Genomic DNA, 16,472 nt, shown 5'->3' with positions numbered 1-16,472 from the left:
AAGAGCGGTGCAAGAGGGCTTCAGTGTATGACTTGGGCTTAGAGATGACCAAGGGCCTCCCGGCCCACCCGGCTCGTCCAGCCTAGCCCGAAAGTTGTCTGGTTTGGAAATCAACCAGCCGGGGCTGAAAAAATTAAATGGTAACCCACTCCGGCCTAGATCGGCCCCAAATAATTACATGGATTTAATATATATATATTTTATGTATTAAGTTTATTTTGTAATAATAAAATCTTACATTAAATGCAAATGAACGTATCGTTATCAGGTCCCAGGCGAGCTTTCAGGAAAGGACCGCGCTTGGATTAAAAAGAAATAGAGGCCCGATACGGGCCAGGTTTAGGTAAAAGCATTTGGAGAAATTCTTTGCACACCGCATGCGGTGCAGAAAATCTGAACCAAATAGCCATCATCTTTCAAACCATATTTAATATTTATAATTTTATTTTTTTATTTAAAATTTTAAATAATAAAAATATTTTTTTCGAAAAAATTATGATATCCTGTACCGATATTATGATATTATACGTTGAAAAGATGACTTTCTGCACAGGATGTCATAATTTTTTTACAAAATATTATAAAAAGGAAAGGATATTTTTATTCTTAAAAAAATAAAACTACGGACATTAAATGCATCTTGAAAAATAATGACTACATAGTTTAATAGGACGAAATGGTGTACTCTACGTTGGATTTTCTACACCACGAACGATGTACGGAGAATTTTTCAAAACGTCAAATCTAATTTCGATTGTAGAGCCCGGCTCAGCCTAGTATTTGAACTAATTGGGATAGGAAAAGGATGTTTAAACGAGACCTAAAGTGTCTGATTTCTAGCCAGATGATACGTGTCCTTACTCAAAGAACTCATTTGGTTCGCGAGAAGAATTTTTTTTCTCAGACCTGAGAATAGAATTTTGATATGTTTGGTTGACTATGAGAAGGTGACTTATTATAAAGTAGCTTATGTTTGGATGAGTATCTATTTTCTTAAAAAAAATTATGTAAAATATCTATTATACCCTTGATAGATATAAAACCATACATTTTTACTTATAAACTTTATATAAATATTAATATTATATTTATATTAATATAAATATAATATTAATATATTATAATATAACATTAAATCATAATAATTTATTGTATTAATATAATACTAGTATATTAATATTATATTAATATAATATAAATATTTTAATACAATAAATTGATTAATATAGATATAAATATAAATATTATATTAACATAAATATAAATATTATATTAATATAAATATAAATATTATATTAATATAAATATTAAAATAATATTAAAATATAATAAATATTAATATTATATTTATATAATATATATTTATATAAATATTATGATAATATTAATATAATATTATATTACTATTTAGTATTTTATCCATTACCATCCATTGATATTTTACTAAATTTTAGCTATGAATCTTAAAAGGATATTTTAGAAAAGAAAAAAGTATCACCACTCATCGTATCACGGGAAGTACCAAAATCTATTTTCTCTATGGATTTTCACTTTTCATGAAATATGAGAAGTGACTTTCTATTGGAAGTGACTTTTTATTGGAAGTGTTTTTTCACTCTCTCTCTTCTTAAAACTCCAAACAAATAAATTTTTTTTTTTTCACTTTCGAGAAAGTATCTTTTTTCTCCTCCACTTTTCGTCAACCAAATGAGTCCGAACTGATTAAGCAGGACTAGACAGGGCTTTTAATATGCCCTTATATGAATACATCAGAACTGAAAACATATATTTTTTAGTTAAAGGACACTGGTAATCAGATTTCATTCAATTTTTTAGTTGACCTCATTAATATATAAATTGCAATACAATTGGGAATTGATAGGCAGTAGCAAATTGAAGTACATCAAATAGTTGTATCTACTTCTAAGAGTATAAACACATTGTTACTGGATTTAGGTGCATGGACCATCTTGATTTGCCAAGATTTACCAGAAAAAATTGTTAATGCAAATGAAAAGTCATTGGATCCACATAGTGAGTCGGCAGCTCTAAATTCTATTATCTAAAACTAATTTCTACCGTTACGCTTATCCCCTAGTGCCAGATGACCAAACAAACTGTAATGTATAGAAAGAACTTTTACAGTATTGCCTCGTTAGAGTTTGACATCTTACAGTATTGCCTCTTAAGCATGATCTTGTTGCCATGCTCAAAATTTGAATTTAATAGTGGAATAGCAAGATAATTTACTTTTCTTTTACCAAAATTAGTTGGAAAAAAGTCCAGCCCATTTAGTTAATATTTATTATATGTCAATTATAAATGAGGGAATTGTTAAAGTAAAAGCTAGACATTCTGGAGTGGACACTTGGGCTGATATGTATGTTTGATCGGTGTCCTTTTATGACATCTTTTTTTCTGACTTCTTAGACTGTATTTATATTTATATTTATATTGTATGAACAATACGCCTTACCCAAAAAAAAAAAAGCTAGACAAATATGTAGCATAGCTAAAAAGCTCAATCAAGTACTTGAACAAATAGTTAGTGCAGAAGTTACATATGTTGCCTCGCTTGGGATTATATATAAGAACCCATGGCTGTCTAAGAGATATGGATGTTGAGTTGAGCTTTCAACAAGAAATTTGTACATTATCCATCTAATCTAGACTTGAATGTTATCTTATTATAACAAAGGAGCATCTTTAATTTGGTACTTGGGTTGAAACAGTTGGTGAGATTGAAATAGAAAACCTAGTTCGCCATTGTTCTCCTTGCCTAACATTTCTTATTATAGTTGATTTTATTTTCTTTTTTTTTTTTCACTTTGATGACGTATACTTGTTGGGCTAAAGCAACTAATCATTTGTGCCCCTCTTCTTAACGTCATTTCTCTCCAGGTTTGATTTATAACGTCGATAGCTGGACTAAAACATGATTAACATAATTCTTAAAATTCTTGTCCAGAAAAAGAGATTCTAAGCTAGATTATTATGGACTAATTTTTTCCTACACGCACTTGGTGGGTAAAGAAGGGTCCTTGAACCAAGGTGTGATTTAAATTCAGGTAATATGTGGTGTCAACAATAGGCAAGAGGGGAAACTTACTCTAGTATAATGCTAAACTCCAAATCAAAAGCTTAAGCTAGTAGATGAATAAATAAATATATGAGACCCACTAGAATGACCAGCCAAAGTCCTAACATATTATGTATGAAACTATTCTTCAACATAAGCAATTAAATCAAAGATCAAGAAAAAAACAAACTGTTTTGAAGAAATCATTTCAGGACTCAAATTGTTTATCTGCATTAGTGCAAAAGGGAGTGGCTGGATCTATTTTCAAGTAAATTAAATTTTCAATTCCCACTGAGCTCAACTGTCAAGAGTCAAATTAACATATCATCAGATCTTCAATCACTCTTTTTGGAAGCCACTACGATTTTCAGTTTGAAGGATTCTAACAGCTTTGGAAGAATTTATTTACAGTTCATGACCTCAGCACTTCATTCAAGATGCTCCTTTCACAGCCTGATTTTACTATTATATAATCCTACGATGATGGAAGGCTGGTTATCTCTATGTGAAGCTAATTGTATCATTGATTTACTAGCTGGTTCACCTTATATGTTTTATTCATATGTCATCGGCTGCTTTGAAGAGTCAAATGATCAAATCTTACTTCAAGCTCTTTATATTCTTGTACTGGTTTGGAATTGGAAGGGAGGTCAAAATCATATTCTGTATATGCCTCAAGGATGTATGAGAAATAGTATTTCAGAAGTGAAACAAAAAACAAACATTTGTAAAAAAAGGATCAGTCAACTGAAGAGGTTGAAAAAAATAAAAAAAAAAAAAGAAAGAAGGAAAGAAAAAAGAAGAAAAAAAAATGAAAAAGAGTTCAAAAAATAAAAAGATCATGAAAGGTTTTACTCTAACGTTTTTTGTCTTCGTTTTTGTAGGATTAAATTGTGTGATGTACAGAATCATTCAATTGGCATTATTTTGGACATCATATATGTTATGTTTTCTTCAATGGAAGGTGCATATTGTTGCACCAAGATCCGGTACCATAAGATGCAGCAGGAAGAAAGAAGAAACAAAATAAGAAACACAATACAAATAAGTGGATCAGCCTTAAACCTACTTCCATGGGGCGTGCAAACTTCACTATGAAAGAATAAAACAAAATCAATACAAGAAGAACTCACTATTCAACCCTTGTACAAAAGTCTCTCAATAAAAAGCTCTAAAATCCTCACAAAAGCTCTCTAAAATCTCTCTTGAAGTCTTTCTGTACCTCCAAAACATCACCACTTTTCCAACGCAACTGACGACTCATCAATCAGAGTTTTATAGACTCCAGAAACTCCAAAACACTGTTACACTAGAAAACAGAGTCCCAATCAAGCCTAAAATCATTCGTGGCTGTCCGATTGTGACCGGCTCGCACCAGAGCCGTCCGATTGCATACATCAGAGCCACTGATCACTTGATCAAGCTTGAAATCATCCTCAACCGTCTGATTGAGATCGGCTGCGATCTGGACTGTCGAATCATCAAAAAATACCCTGAACTGTATGTGGACTGTGTGTTTGGTCCACACCGGTCCCATAGTGGACCGCCAGCACCCCGCGGCCCACGGTGGACCACCCAGGGGTGCTAGGCCTGGGCGCCCATGCGCATCTTCGCCAGGCCCAGCAGCACCACCGCTGACCTTCGTCGGCCGCTACCGCCTTGTGCGTCGTGCTGCCCAATTCGATCTTCTTTCGCACATATCTTCTCTATTTGGATTCCGTTTGGACTGTTCTTGGGCTTGTTGGACTCCGTTCGTCGTCATAGACTTCGCTGTGGGCTCAATGTGGATCGAATCTTGAGATATATTTTCTAACAATCACCATCTCGATTCGATATTCAATCTCCACCTATCTCTGAGAATTTGTGATCCGTCTCACCCCCATGCCTTGGGACATACCTATTATCTTATGGATAGGCAAATATAGGAGTCGAGTCAGGCCACTCGATCCCACCTCCGTCATGGACTGTGTCCACTCTGATCAAAGACTTACTCGGGGTATCATCTTGCGGTAATAGGAATCTCACCTTGCGATATTGCCTATCATCCTCTCGAGTCTCGCATCTCGTGCTCGATCTACCTCCACTTGGAGCTCCACCTTATTCTGAGCTCCTCCTGACTCCTGAAGCTCCACCTCGCATTGAGCTCCCTGCCAGATAGTAATGTCTTCTTATCCTCTTCTTTCCTTTCAGAACAATTCTGTCACCGTGCAACACCTTCAGGATTTCTCCACCAGCTATCGTCCTGTAACCTCTCGAATCCAGTCTGCTCAATGAGATAAGATTTCGTGTGAAATCGGATATGTATCGGACCTCCTCCAATCTCCTCACTACACCATCATGTGTCCTCCAGCTGACCATCCCGATGCCTCTGATTCCACAGCTCGATCCATCCGGCAGATAAATAGTGCCCTCACTGCTCTCCAGAAAGTCAAACTGCTCCTCTTTACAATATACATGATAGGTGCATGCAGAATCTAAAATTTACTATTGAGAATAAGTAAATACCTCGTCAGATATCTCTAGGGTATCACCCTCTGAGTCGCTACTGGCCATCACTGCAATAGTCCTCGTCCGATCCCTGAGTTGAGGGTAATTTTTGGCTAGATGCTCCAACTCGTCACACCGATAACATCTGGTCTTACTCAAGTCTCTCATCCTGGACTTGGGCCGCCCTCATCACGATCTCATGTCGCTCTATCTGCCGCCTTCTGCTCCTCCAGAAATCACCAAAGCTGAGCTACCGCTACCTAAGCTCGAAGCTGGGTTCTCCCTCCTGAGAATCTCATTCTGGAGAATCGCTACGGTGACCTCGTCTATCTTGATAGTACTCTTTCCTACTAGAAGAGCAGTCACCAAGGACTCATACGAAGGGGGAAGTGATGCTAGCAAGACCAGCGACTTGATCTTCTCCTTAATTTTCTCGCCAACGCTGAGGAGGTCGATGAGAATCTTCTGAAAGTGGCTGAGATACTCCTACATGCTCTGTCCCTCAGTCATCCACAGCTGGTAGAACTGTCTCTAGAGGAAGAGGGTGTTGGTGAGAGACTTCGCTATGTACAACTCCTCGAGCTTCGACCACAGCATTGTTGAAAAAGTCTCGCCAAGTACATGGATCACCATCTCATCCACTAGGTATAAGCGGATCGTACTCACTGCCTGCATCTGGAGCCGCCTTCAATTCTGTACCTCCATGATAGTCGGTTTCTCATCGCACAAGAGAGCATCGATCAATCCTTGCTGGATGAGCACGTCTTTCACCCTTGCCTGCCACAATGAGAAATTATTCTTTCCATCAAACTTGTTAATTTTCATCTTGATTGTGCTTGTCTTCTCCATCTTCTATCTCGTTCACCACCGCTGCAACCTATGCTCTGGCATCACCTTGCTCTGATTGCTCCAGGATCCGGTACCACAAGATACAGCAGGTAGAAAGAAGAAATAAAATAAAAAATATCATATAAATATATGGATCGGCCTTAAGCCTACTTCCACGGGACGTACAAGCTTCACTATGAGAGAATAAAATAAAATCAATACAAGAGGAACTCACTACTCAACTCTTGTACAAAAATCTCTCAACAAAAATTTCAAAATCCTCACAAAAGCTCTTTGAAACTTCTCTTGAAGCCTTTCTACACTTTCAAGACATCACCAGCTTCCCAACGTAACTGGCAGTTCTTCAATCAGAGTTTTATAGACTCCAGAAACTTCAAAATACTGTTACACTAGAAAATAGAGTCCCAATTAAGCCTAGAATCATCCATGGCCGTCCGATCGTGACCGACTCGCATCAAAACCGTCTGATCGTGCACATCAGGGCCACTGATCACCTGATCAAGTTCGGAATCATCTTTAGCCATCCGATCGCTATCGACTATGATCTGGACCATCGGATCGCGCAAAAAACACTCGGAACCACTTGTGAACCGCATGTTCAGTCCACGCCGGTCCCATGGACCGCCAATGCCCCATGGTCCATGGTGGACCGTGCAGGGGCATTGGGCCTGGGCGTCCACGCATGTTGGGCCCCCGCGCATGCGTCTCCGCTGGGCCTGACGGTGCCACCGCCGGCCTCCGCCAGCATACCGCCGGCCGCCGCCATCTCGTGTGTCGTGCCGTCCGCTCCGATCTTTTTTTACGTATATCTTCTCCGTTTGAGCTGTTCTTGGGCTCATTGAACTCCGTTCATCGTCCTGAATCTCGCTGTGGGCTCAATATGGATCGAATCTCGAGATATATTTTCTAAAGTATATTTCAATCACAACTGCCAACAAGATGATATTATCATATGTCAATTATGGATTTGGGGATACAACAACCTGTATACTCTGTTTCTACTGCTTCTCTTCCACATATAAGGAGATAGGTACTGGAATATACCTTAAGGGTACTGTCGGCTACATCAATGAGGAATTTACCATATTTTTCTTGTTTGTGTTTCATTCTCTTGATGGTCACTCTTTGAAGAGATTGATAATTTTCTGGGACTATGATACTTTGACACTTGGAATTATAGGCTTGATATTCCTCTGGACTGTGGGACTTGCATTTATCTGCATTTGTGATACACTATACGAAGATCAACAGGACTCACCAACACATTATTTACAGCATCTCTATGTAGTCTGCGACTATGGATTTCAGGTTTCTGTCATTTTTTCGTATAACTCTTGGAACGAAGTTCATAATATAATCAATTGTCAACATACACATCAGTTATTGTACATCACTTCAACTGCAGAAATAACCCAGGGGTATTTATGATGCTTCATATGCTTGAGTTACCTCACTTCATCGACCTGCTGTCTTCAGGTTTTGGCAGTTGCTGGATTCTGTGTGTTTAAATTACTATACTTCGTTTATGTATATGGGTCTTGTTTGTTATGCTTTGCATCTATTGTATTATATATTACATACTCTGTATATCTTCTTCTGCTGTTAATATAGTTTTTCTTTTTACCAAAAAAAAAAACAAAAAACAAAAATTTTCAACTCTTCTGGTGGCATATGGCAATTTTTCCTTGATTGACTTGGTTACTGTATTTTCAGGAGCCATCAAATTGCTGATGGGATTAGATGGTTAGGAACCACCAGAAAGCATAGCTTTAAGCCATGGATCGTGCATAAATCATGCAATAGGATGTGTGTGGTGAACTACCCAAAAAATTTCAACTTTAGTTGTACAATGGCAACAAGGGTTCTGTTTGGATACTCTGATCCAGGCAAACTCCTAGAATACCTTCAGGTTCTAGAGGCTTCTTTCTATATTCTTGTAAAGAACAATGGCCTTCCTTCTTTGCTTTTCCTCTAAAGCTCTTTCACTTCAATGAAAAAAGTTACTTCAAAGGTCATTGTCACAGCATCTAGCTACAAGAATGTTGCTTTCACCCTCTCATCTACCCGAACTTGTCCGATAACACACTCCGTGGTAGGTGCCAGAATGAATTCTACTGGTGAAGAATTTGTGGTGAACAGAGGTTTGGAGCTAGCATCACTTGTAAAGAGAATTTCCAAAAGCAAATAATTCCAACCTCATGACATCCCATCCAAGTAACTATTCTGACCACATGCCTTGTAGCTATGCCTAGAGGGAACCTTCAAATTCCTTCCAAATAGTTGGACAAGAATAAGCAACAGCATTCAGATAAGGTGACAGTTAAATTTTTGATGAACTAGAATAAAAGCTATCCAGAACTGTGAGCAAGATTGCTCTCAGCTGATTCCCATTAACCACAGAACTTGTATAATAGCCAAATATCCAAATTTCTGAGCACACTGATAACCAGTATTCTGCATCAGCAAATAACCATTTGTTTCGATTCCAAACAATTAATACACAAGAAGATTTTTATACCCAAAGTAAGCCTTCAACTGAAGGATGCTGTAGAAATGGCTTTTCAATAAACAGATTTAACTAACAAGAACCTAATACCAAAGCAAAAGATGATCATCTTTCTCCATGAAGGCTTGCCACAGAAGTGAAACACCAATCAGGAAATCAAAATCTTCCGTTGCTATAGAAGCAAAAGGAAAACCGAAATGGGAGGATATGGGTCATCCATGAGGATATCCCACTTTCCATTCATTTCCTGTCCCTCACTTTCATGCGACCAACATATGAAGGATGGAATCCAACAGAGTATATGAAAAAGCCAGGCATACAAGAAACCTTTTTTTTTATTTCTATATCTCAAATTCAACAAGAAAAACTGTCAATAAAAGATTGATGTGCCAAAATGTAGAAATTCATAATCTCTCGAAAAGGAAAAGTATGTAACCGAAACCTACTTTCAGTTCTCTGCACCGTTAGCTCTTTTTAACTAAAAAGCACCGTTTTTGTTCCACCATAACCCTGCAACCTACTCCGAAGCTAGAGTTCTCACCCTCCACAGAATTCTCCAAACTTTAGTAGGGCAATATGATGGCGACATGTAGCAGCCTACTAAGAAAAAGGAAACAATAACTATTTACATCAGTGAGTAGTGAAGAAGTTGAAGTCATGGTGATGAACTCCAAGCTGCCTCAACCAGGAGGCTGCAGCGCTGTTGAGGTCCCGGATCCTTTCATGGTCTGCACATTCAGGATTTGTCCAGATACTGCCCTGTACTTTGTAAGTGGCCAGTCCAAAGGGAGAAAGAGTGATGCAGTTGCTCCGTTCCTTTAGTTCATTTCCATTTCCGGTAGCAAATTGTACATCTTTCTCCATATCCCCAGTCACATTATCTGCAAGTGCCACAGTGAAAAAGTGTGTCAAAAGATGAATGGCAGTGCTAGAATTTTGAATGCATGCTAGAGCCAGCAGAGAACAGCTAGCAAGGAAATTTTTGAAACTATCGAGGGGCAGTCATCCAGAATAATGTGCACGAAAGTGAACTAAATTAGAAGCAGTTATCAAAGTATACAAATATATTCAACTTTGCCTCAATTTGAATTCACACATTACGGTCAAAAATACATATATCACAGTGAGTGTTACCAATCTAGCTTTTACTCTCTGTCCATTAGGACTAAAAAGTTAGCAAAAAATGATAAATATAGAAAGGGGTAGATCTTAATTGCATCAGGTATGCAGGTGATTTGTAAATCCTGAGATTGCAAAGGCTGGTAACTGTAATATTATATGAATGTGAAAGGACTAGTGAGTGAAGAGAAAGAGTTACTTCATGTTAACCAATGCTACTTCTCAGTGCCTGATCATGAAAATATGTCAATCCAAGCTACATACAGTATGAAAATAATTTGAATATTCAGGATGCAGACTAAACTGGGGAGTAAGTATCCACATAAAATGAAGATGTAGTGTAGCATATAAAAATGATACTTCATTATTGAAGGGCTGTTCAAGCGTCATCCATTATGGAAAAAAAAACAAAAGCAAAAACAAACACAAACAAACAAAAAAATCTTTTGAACTGTAAATATGATGCTTGGCCACCATATCCTGTCAACTGTGTTCTGTTCTGAAGATAATAAGTCACTTTACTAAACAAGTTAAAGCTGCCCATGTCATTCTACTTTTCTTGATAGTATTGGTGCAGGAACTGCTGTCCGACACATTATGACTCCCAAACAATACCAATATCACTACAGCTTTCCTTCATGTAGATCCTGAATCCAAGATCCTAAATTAAAATCTTTAAAGACCTAAACATCTTAATTTCTTTTGCTACCTGGAGCCCGCCAAATTAATACAATAGCCAACCAACATAAAACATATTAAAGAGAGACCAGAAGTAGTTAGAGACATACAATGTTACCATAAGGTCAATATGAGATATATTTTGGATGATATGGATTTGATATAAATATCGATATTTTGAACAAAGTACTGTTCGAAATGCATTGAGAATTTATTCTTTAAAAAAAGCACTGCATGCCCCCTCTTGGGCGCTGTGGGTTATTTCCAACTCCAACTTGTCAGATGCTTTTTAAATATCTCCAAAGATAACATCATTGGTTAATTTCTTTTGGCCTTGTCCTTGCAAGGATTTAAAACTTCAAATCCATCTCACTTCATCCAGGAAGTAGCATGTGTTACTATAAAGTTAGCCAAGGGGTTGACAGATTAGACATGATTCAGAATTTGAATTGCAAAAACAAGATGGTTGAAAAATGCCAAATGAAAATTTCCCATGAGGGGAATGACTCATGGATTACGTGAATAAAAATATTACATGGTCAACTTCTCATTGCCCTATTGGATGTTATATCAGCTTCCTGTTACCCTATTGGATAGATTGTGGTGCGCAAAAAATTGGACCTGTCTTAAAACATAACTAGAACAGGCACAAAAATTTACATGACCATGCACATAGCCAACAACAAATGCACTAAATTAGCTTAAAAAACTCACAGCTAAAGTTTTCCTAAAAACTGTTTTTCGTGATTCTTAGACAGATTTTTTTAACAATCATAGAACTGTTCATCATCATAGACCACAGAGTGTAAGATCATGATCCACGGATCATGCAGGTGATCACAAATAATAAAACTTTGAAATGATGAAGGAGAAATTAGCTCCCTGTCATTGGCATCAGATGATTGGGATGAATTTAAGAGCTCATCAAATCCTGAATCCCTGATGACTATGATGAGGGTCAGGGTGGAACAAAAGAAATGACACAAATCTCAGCAAATTTGGAGAAAGGATATGGGAGGATAAATAAATTTCTCATATGTCCCACCAAACCCCAAAGCGGTTGGTGAATATATTGCCATAATTGTCCTCTGGAAAAGATGGTCTGCCTCACTTTCATTTGTTCATTCATCAATAGATGCTTGTTTATCACTAACAACAATCGGCTACAGATAATTTAAGGAATAAAAAATATATTAATTCTTGCAGTGTTCATAAACTAGCATGCTGTAACTGAATCATACTAGGGCCGTTCTAATTCCATGTATCATTTCAGATCATGCTATAATTTTAAGCCTAAAGCCGCTGCATCGAGCATCATATTCACATATAAATTCAGCTGCTTTATTATAATAATATAAGGATAGCTAAGAATATACACATGCAAATGCTCATAAGGCATCTCCTTCCTAATAAATGGAACAGCCATGAGTATAAAAGAGTAAATTGACAAAAAAACTAAATCAAAAATGAGTGACATCATGAGATAATAAGGAAAACAAGTGCACAAATTTCCATTCCTCTCGCTTCTACCCTCCAATATGAACGCATACCTTGAAAAGCTGAGGAGATTGTATGATAGGTCAGAAAGCATGCAGACAAATCTTTTACATTTCTACGAGCTGGAATATGATAAATAGGATACCTGTCAAAAATAAATAAATAAGTTTACTGGAAATCAATAAATTCAAATGCTAATCTGAATTTCATGAAGGGGATGATAAAATGCTAAGAAAAGAAAAGCCTATATTTCTTATCTATCATATCTCTTCTGAAATATCTACAGAAATGTACATGCTTAGTAACTCCCCATATCTTCTAAAGGCAACAAAGTGGCTTACTGATGATACAGCTTGCATGGTATGTTGTTATCAGTGATATTACATTGCTACAAAGATCTGATGGCATTTCTACCTCAGCCATGGATTTAAGAATGCCTTCTGTAACCCATCATTTTCAAAATTTTACCTAGCATCTCCAAACTTAAAACAGAAACAAAAAAGTTGAAAAGGAATGAAGAAAAGATTGGCGTACCATGCAACTGACATCCAGCTAGCAGGTGAGAGTTCCACACTCTTGAGGGTCATCAAACCCGGATAAGTGCGAGCGAGCTCCGTCACCTGACCAATGAGACAATTAGGAAAATAGATGTAGAAAAGCCATTCCAACATGTTTAGTTGTAAACTTGTCATAACAGAAATTCATGAAATTAAATCAAATAGATAATCTTAGCAAAACAATCTGTACCTTGTCTGCGAGTGGCAGTCTTCCATAAGGAGCACCATACTCAATATAATGAAAGCACAAATGACCTAGGTGTTCCCTAGTAGGCCATGAAGCATCCTGGTCGAAGACTGAGTCATCTGATACAGTATCCCATGACCTAGACAGCTTCTCACTCTCACTGTCATCGCTGCAAGAATCACTCTCACTCTCTTCCAGCATGTTCCTTTACAAGAAAATCAAAACGCAGCTTAGTCTAGAGTTGCCTAGAATGGGTACCATCAACAAGTGTGAAATTCAGTAGGTCGGATCCAATAGGAGACCTTGAAGCCACAGGAGATTTGCTGGTGTAAATCTGGATAGCAGACAGGTAGGGTACATAGTACTGGACTACAGTCTCGCCATTATTAAGGACAACTGGGACACCAGCACCATAGACACTCCACTCGGTATACTGATCCCAGAGGTCTTTGAGAGTGAAGTACTCCATCGCGCCCTTGATGACTGGGTGCCAGAGGCTGTTTAGATCTCGAATGCATGTCTGCATTGATAAAATCTAACATCATCATTTCTGTAACTTCATGGAAGTATCACAGGATTGAAAAAACATTCATTGGAATTGGGGAAGAATAACGTGGAACATGGATAGCAAGAAGTAATAATACAATATCAAAGAGAAGGTTAGCAACTCAGATCATGCAATTCTCAAAGAGAAGGGAAAAAAAGAAGAAAGAGAGAGGTGGCGATCAGCTTTTTCTTTTTTTTCTCCAGACCGACATGGATCCATATCCACAAATCGCTAAAATTTTCCAAGCAAGGAAGAGGATCTCATATAATATATAACTCAATTGTAGCTTATAACCTAGACACATAAAAATGGAAGCTTTGACCACTGAAGACCCAAAGGATCTGCAATGAGCAAAAAGACGACAAAAAGGGGTAGCCATTTCCAAAATTCACATTCCAATTGATCTGCATATCTTTTCAAATCACCTTTGTATATATAGACAGAAACACCTATAAATAAAGATCGAAATTTTAGATCCATGAATAAGAAGCACAAAGAATCAATTAATAAAAGAGAAAGAAAAACTCTTTTAGAAAAATAGTAAATGAAAAATCCATACGGTGAAAAAGGTAAAAGATGATATAAGAAATCAAATTAGAAACATAAAAAAGATGAGCAAACTGGTGGCGTCACTACAGATTAAAAAGAACAAAAAATGACCAAGAAACTTGAGATAATTAGCTAAAATTTTAATAAACCAATTTAAACATGTAATATCCGATTCACATCGATAAAGAAAATACGAACGAATAAAGAAACGGGAAGAACGAAAGAGGCACCTTTGGGAGAGAATGCGACGGCACGGAAGGGGTGGTGCGGGTGAGGAAGCACTGAAGATTGGAGTGCCTTCGCCGATCGGCAGCCATTCTTTTCTTATTATAATACTAATATTTTGGTGTCCTTTCCCCTCTTGTACTCTCTTTCTCTATTTTACTATCCAAATACCAGTATTCAACACCTCTCCATATAAAATCAAACAAAAATATCACTATCTATTTCACCACAAAAAAAATAAAAAATAAAAAGATCAAGAAAAGCGCAGAAGTTGGGAAGAACAAGAAGAGGAACGGATGAGAATAAGAAGAAAGGAGCAAACTTTCTGAGTACCAGAAAGAAAGGAGCTATCTTTCCGAAACCTCTCTCTGTTTCTGACCCTGTGGAGATGGTGAATGGAACAAGAAGGAAGCGAAGACGGTAATAATCTACAAATCACACCATGGAACTCTCTCTTATACCATTTATTCAAGCATCGGATAAGATATTCGCTTGTATCCGCTTCCACCTCCCCTTCCCAATTTAGCAAGCCCCGCCACACTATTCAATGTTTCCCTACGCTCCTCTCACCAAATACCTCCTAAATGCCCCCAAATAAATACAATTTATTCCAACAACACACCACCTCAGCACTTCAATAAAGAGATAGATACAAAAATCAGAAGCACATAGGATATATAACAGAAGAAGATTAAGAGAGAACTAAAGAGGGATAAAAATAAAGAGGAGAAAACTGAGGGCTGTGGAATTTATTCGGGGTGGAAGGAATTCCGTTTCCGCTCTGGAATCAGTTTCCTTTTTGCTTCGTTTTCTTCTGGCTAAGAACGCAAGTGACGCTGCCGCTCCTCATTTGTTCTCTCTCTATTCTCTTTTTTTTTTTTTTTTTTCGATTCCGGTTTTTTTTGCTGACGGGGAGAATCGAAAAAGAGAGAGGGGAGGGGACGGAAGCGGAGTTGTCCGGGCCATAGCCGTGGACAGCGTCCGGATCCTCTACGTCTTGCGTCCGCCAAGATCTTACAGTTCAATCCTCTGCCGTCCATTTGCATGGGTCCCATCAGGGAACACTGAACACACATGAAATTGGCGGGACCCACTTTAAGCGGAGGCCGGACGTAACTCCGGTTGGAGGGAATCCGGGGGAGCAGACCGCTCGCTTCGCCGCGTGTACCGTGCGTGGGTTTCGTTGTCCTTTTACTCCTGCCGCTATGCGTCCCCAAATTTTTCCTCAAGTGTCCGGCGAGCCGGTTCGTGGCGCCAACATGCGGGTCAGGGGTTCATAAAAAAGCGGGTTTAGCTTCCTTTGGGGATCTTTTAGGGGGACGAATATTATTTTTTTTTTGGGGGGGATAAGATTTTTTTTTTTTTTTTGGTTTTAAAAGATGCCTCGTGTGCTCGTTGCATTTATAGGGGCGGGCTAGCGGCAAACGGTTTCGAGTGTGCTGGTTGCGCCGGTTTGGATTAGGAGCCGCTTGGGTTTGACTTATAACCCCCACATTTAAGGATGTGTCCATGGACATGGTGGGAGGTGGGTTAGATCTTGATGAGAGTTCAAACAGGTAGATTTGGCATCCTTGTCACACATTTCACTGTCACATGCACGAATTAGATGGAGTTAACAAAGTATTGTTACTGCACCTAACAACTAACTATGATGTGGGAATTGGGTCGGCGCTATTAAATCTAGTCATTATCTCAGACACATGGTGATGATTTACATGCCTAATCGACACGTCACTCAACCTACAAGAGGATGGTGGTCCCATGAAATATGACCTCAAGTTCTGATTTTGAGCCAATTTTGATCTAGGCTTGTTGTGTTAGCCATACCCTAAGGTTTTGTGATTTAAGCACAAGTCTGAAGAAGAAAAAATTTGATAGGGATAATGTTAAGCATGCCTAATTTACATCACCTTATTTTTTTTAAAATTAAAAATTTTGGGAGAAGATTTAGCTAGAATACACATCGGACTTATCGGATAACGTTGGACTTATTATTTTCTGACATTATCTACAAATGATTATCTGGAAACATAGGAATCTAAATTAAATTTCTATAATTAGAACTTTCCTATTGAAGGATGTTTAGAAATATTATAGTAAATTTTTTATATTTATAAAAATAAATATTAGATAGTTTTTAAAAAATAATATATGCACAAAAAAATATGTAGAATATTAAGATAAATATATAG

The 16,472-nt window shown here is 37.7% G+C and overlaps 1 protein-coding gene across 1 annotated transcript; it reads right to left on the bottom strand.

The window, feature by feature from the left end:
* Positions 1–9,308: 9,308 nt before the first annotated feature.
* LOC105055476 (uncharacterized) lies at positions 9,309–14,759 on the bottom strand. The gene is made up of 7 exons (XM_019853939.3): positions 14,614–14,759; positions 14,286–14,466; positions 13,262–13,479; positions 12,963–13,164; positions 12,750–12,835; positions 12,269–12,360; positions 9,309–9,802 (listed from the first exon to the last, which is right to left on the bottom strand). The coding sequence occupies exons 2-7, from the start codon at positions 14,370–14,372 to the stop codon at positions 9,552–9,554; spliced, it is 936 nt and encodes a 311-aa protein (XP_019709498.1). The 5' UTR covers positions 14,373–14,466; positions 14,614–14,759; the 3' UTR covers positions 9,309–9,551.
* Between the last annotated feature and the right edge of the window lie 1,713 nt (positions 14,760–16,472).

Source organism: Elaeis guineensis, chromosome 12, assembly GCF_000442705.2.
Source record: "Elaeis guineensis isolate ETL-2024a chromosome 12, EG11, whole genome shotgun sequence".
Lineage (NCBI taxonomy): Eukaryota > Viridiplantae > Streptophyta > Magnoliopsida > Arecales > Arecaceae > Elaeis > Elaeis guineensis.
The sequence above is the reverse complement of the archived record's forward strand: the minus strand, read 5'-3'. Positions and strand labels throughout refer to the sequence as shown.

Coding starts and splice junctions, on each gene's coding strand:
- LOC105055476 (XM_019853939.3), bottom strand. CDS start 14,372: ATGGCTGCCGATCGGCGAAGGCACTCCAATCTTCAGTGCTTCCTCACC. Junction 13,165..13,261: donor AAATCTCCTGTGGCTTCAAG/GTCTCCTATTGG, acceptor TTTCTTGTAAAG/GAACATGCTGGAAGAGAGTG. Junction 12,361..12,749: donor AGCTGGATGTCAGTTGCATG/GTACGCCAATCT, acceptor TATTTTTGACAG/GTATCCTATTTATCATATTC.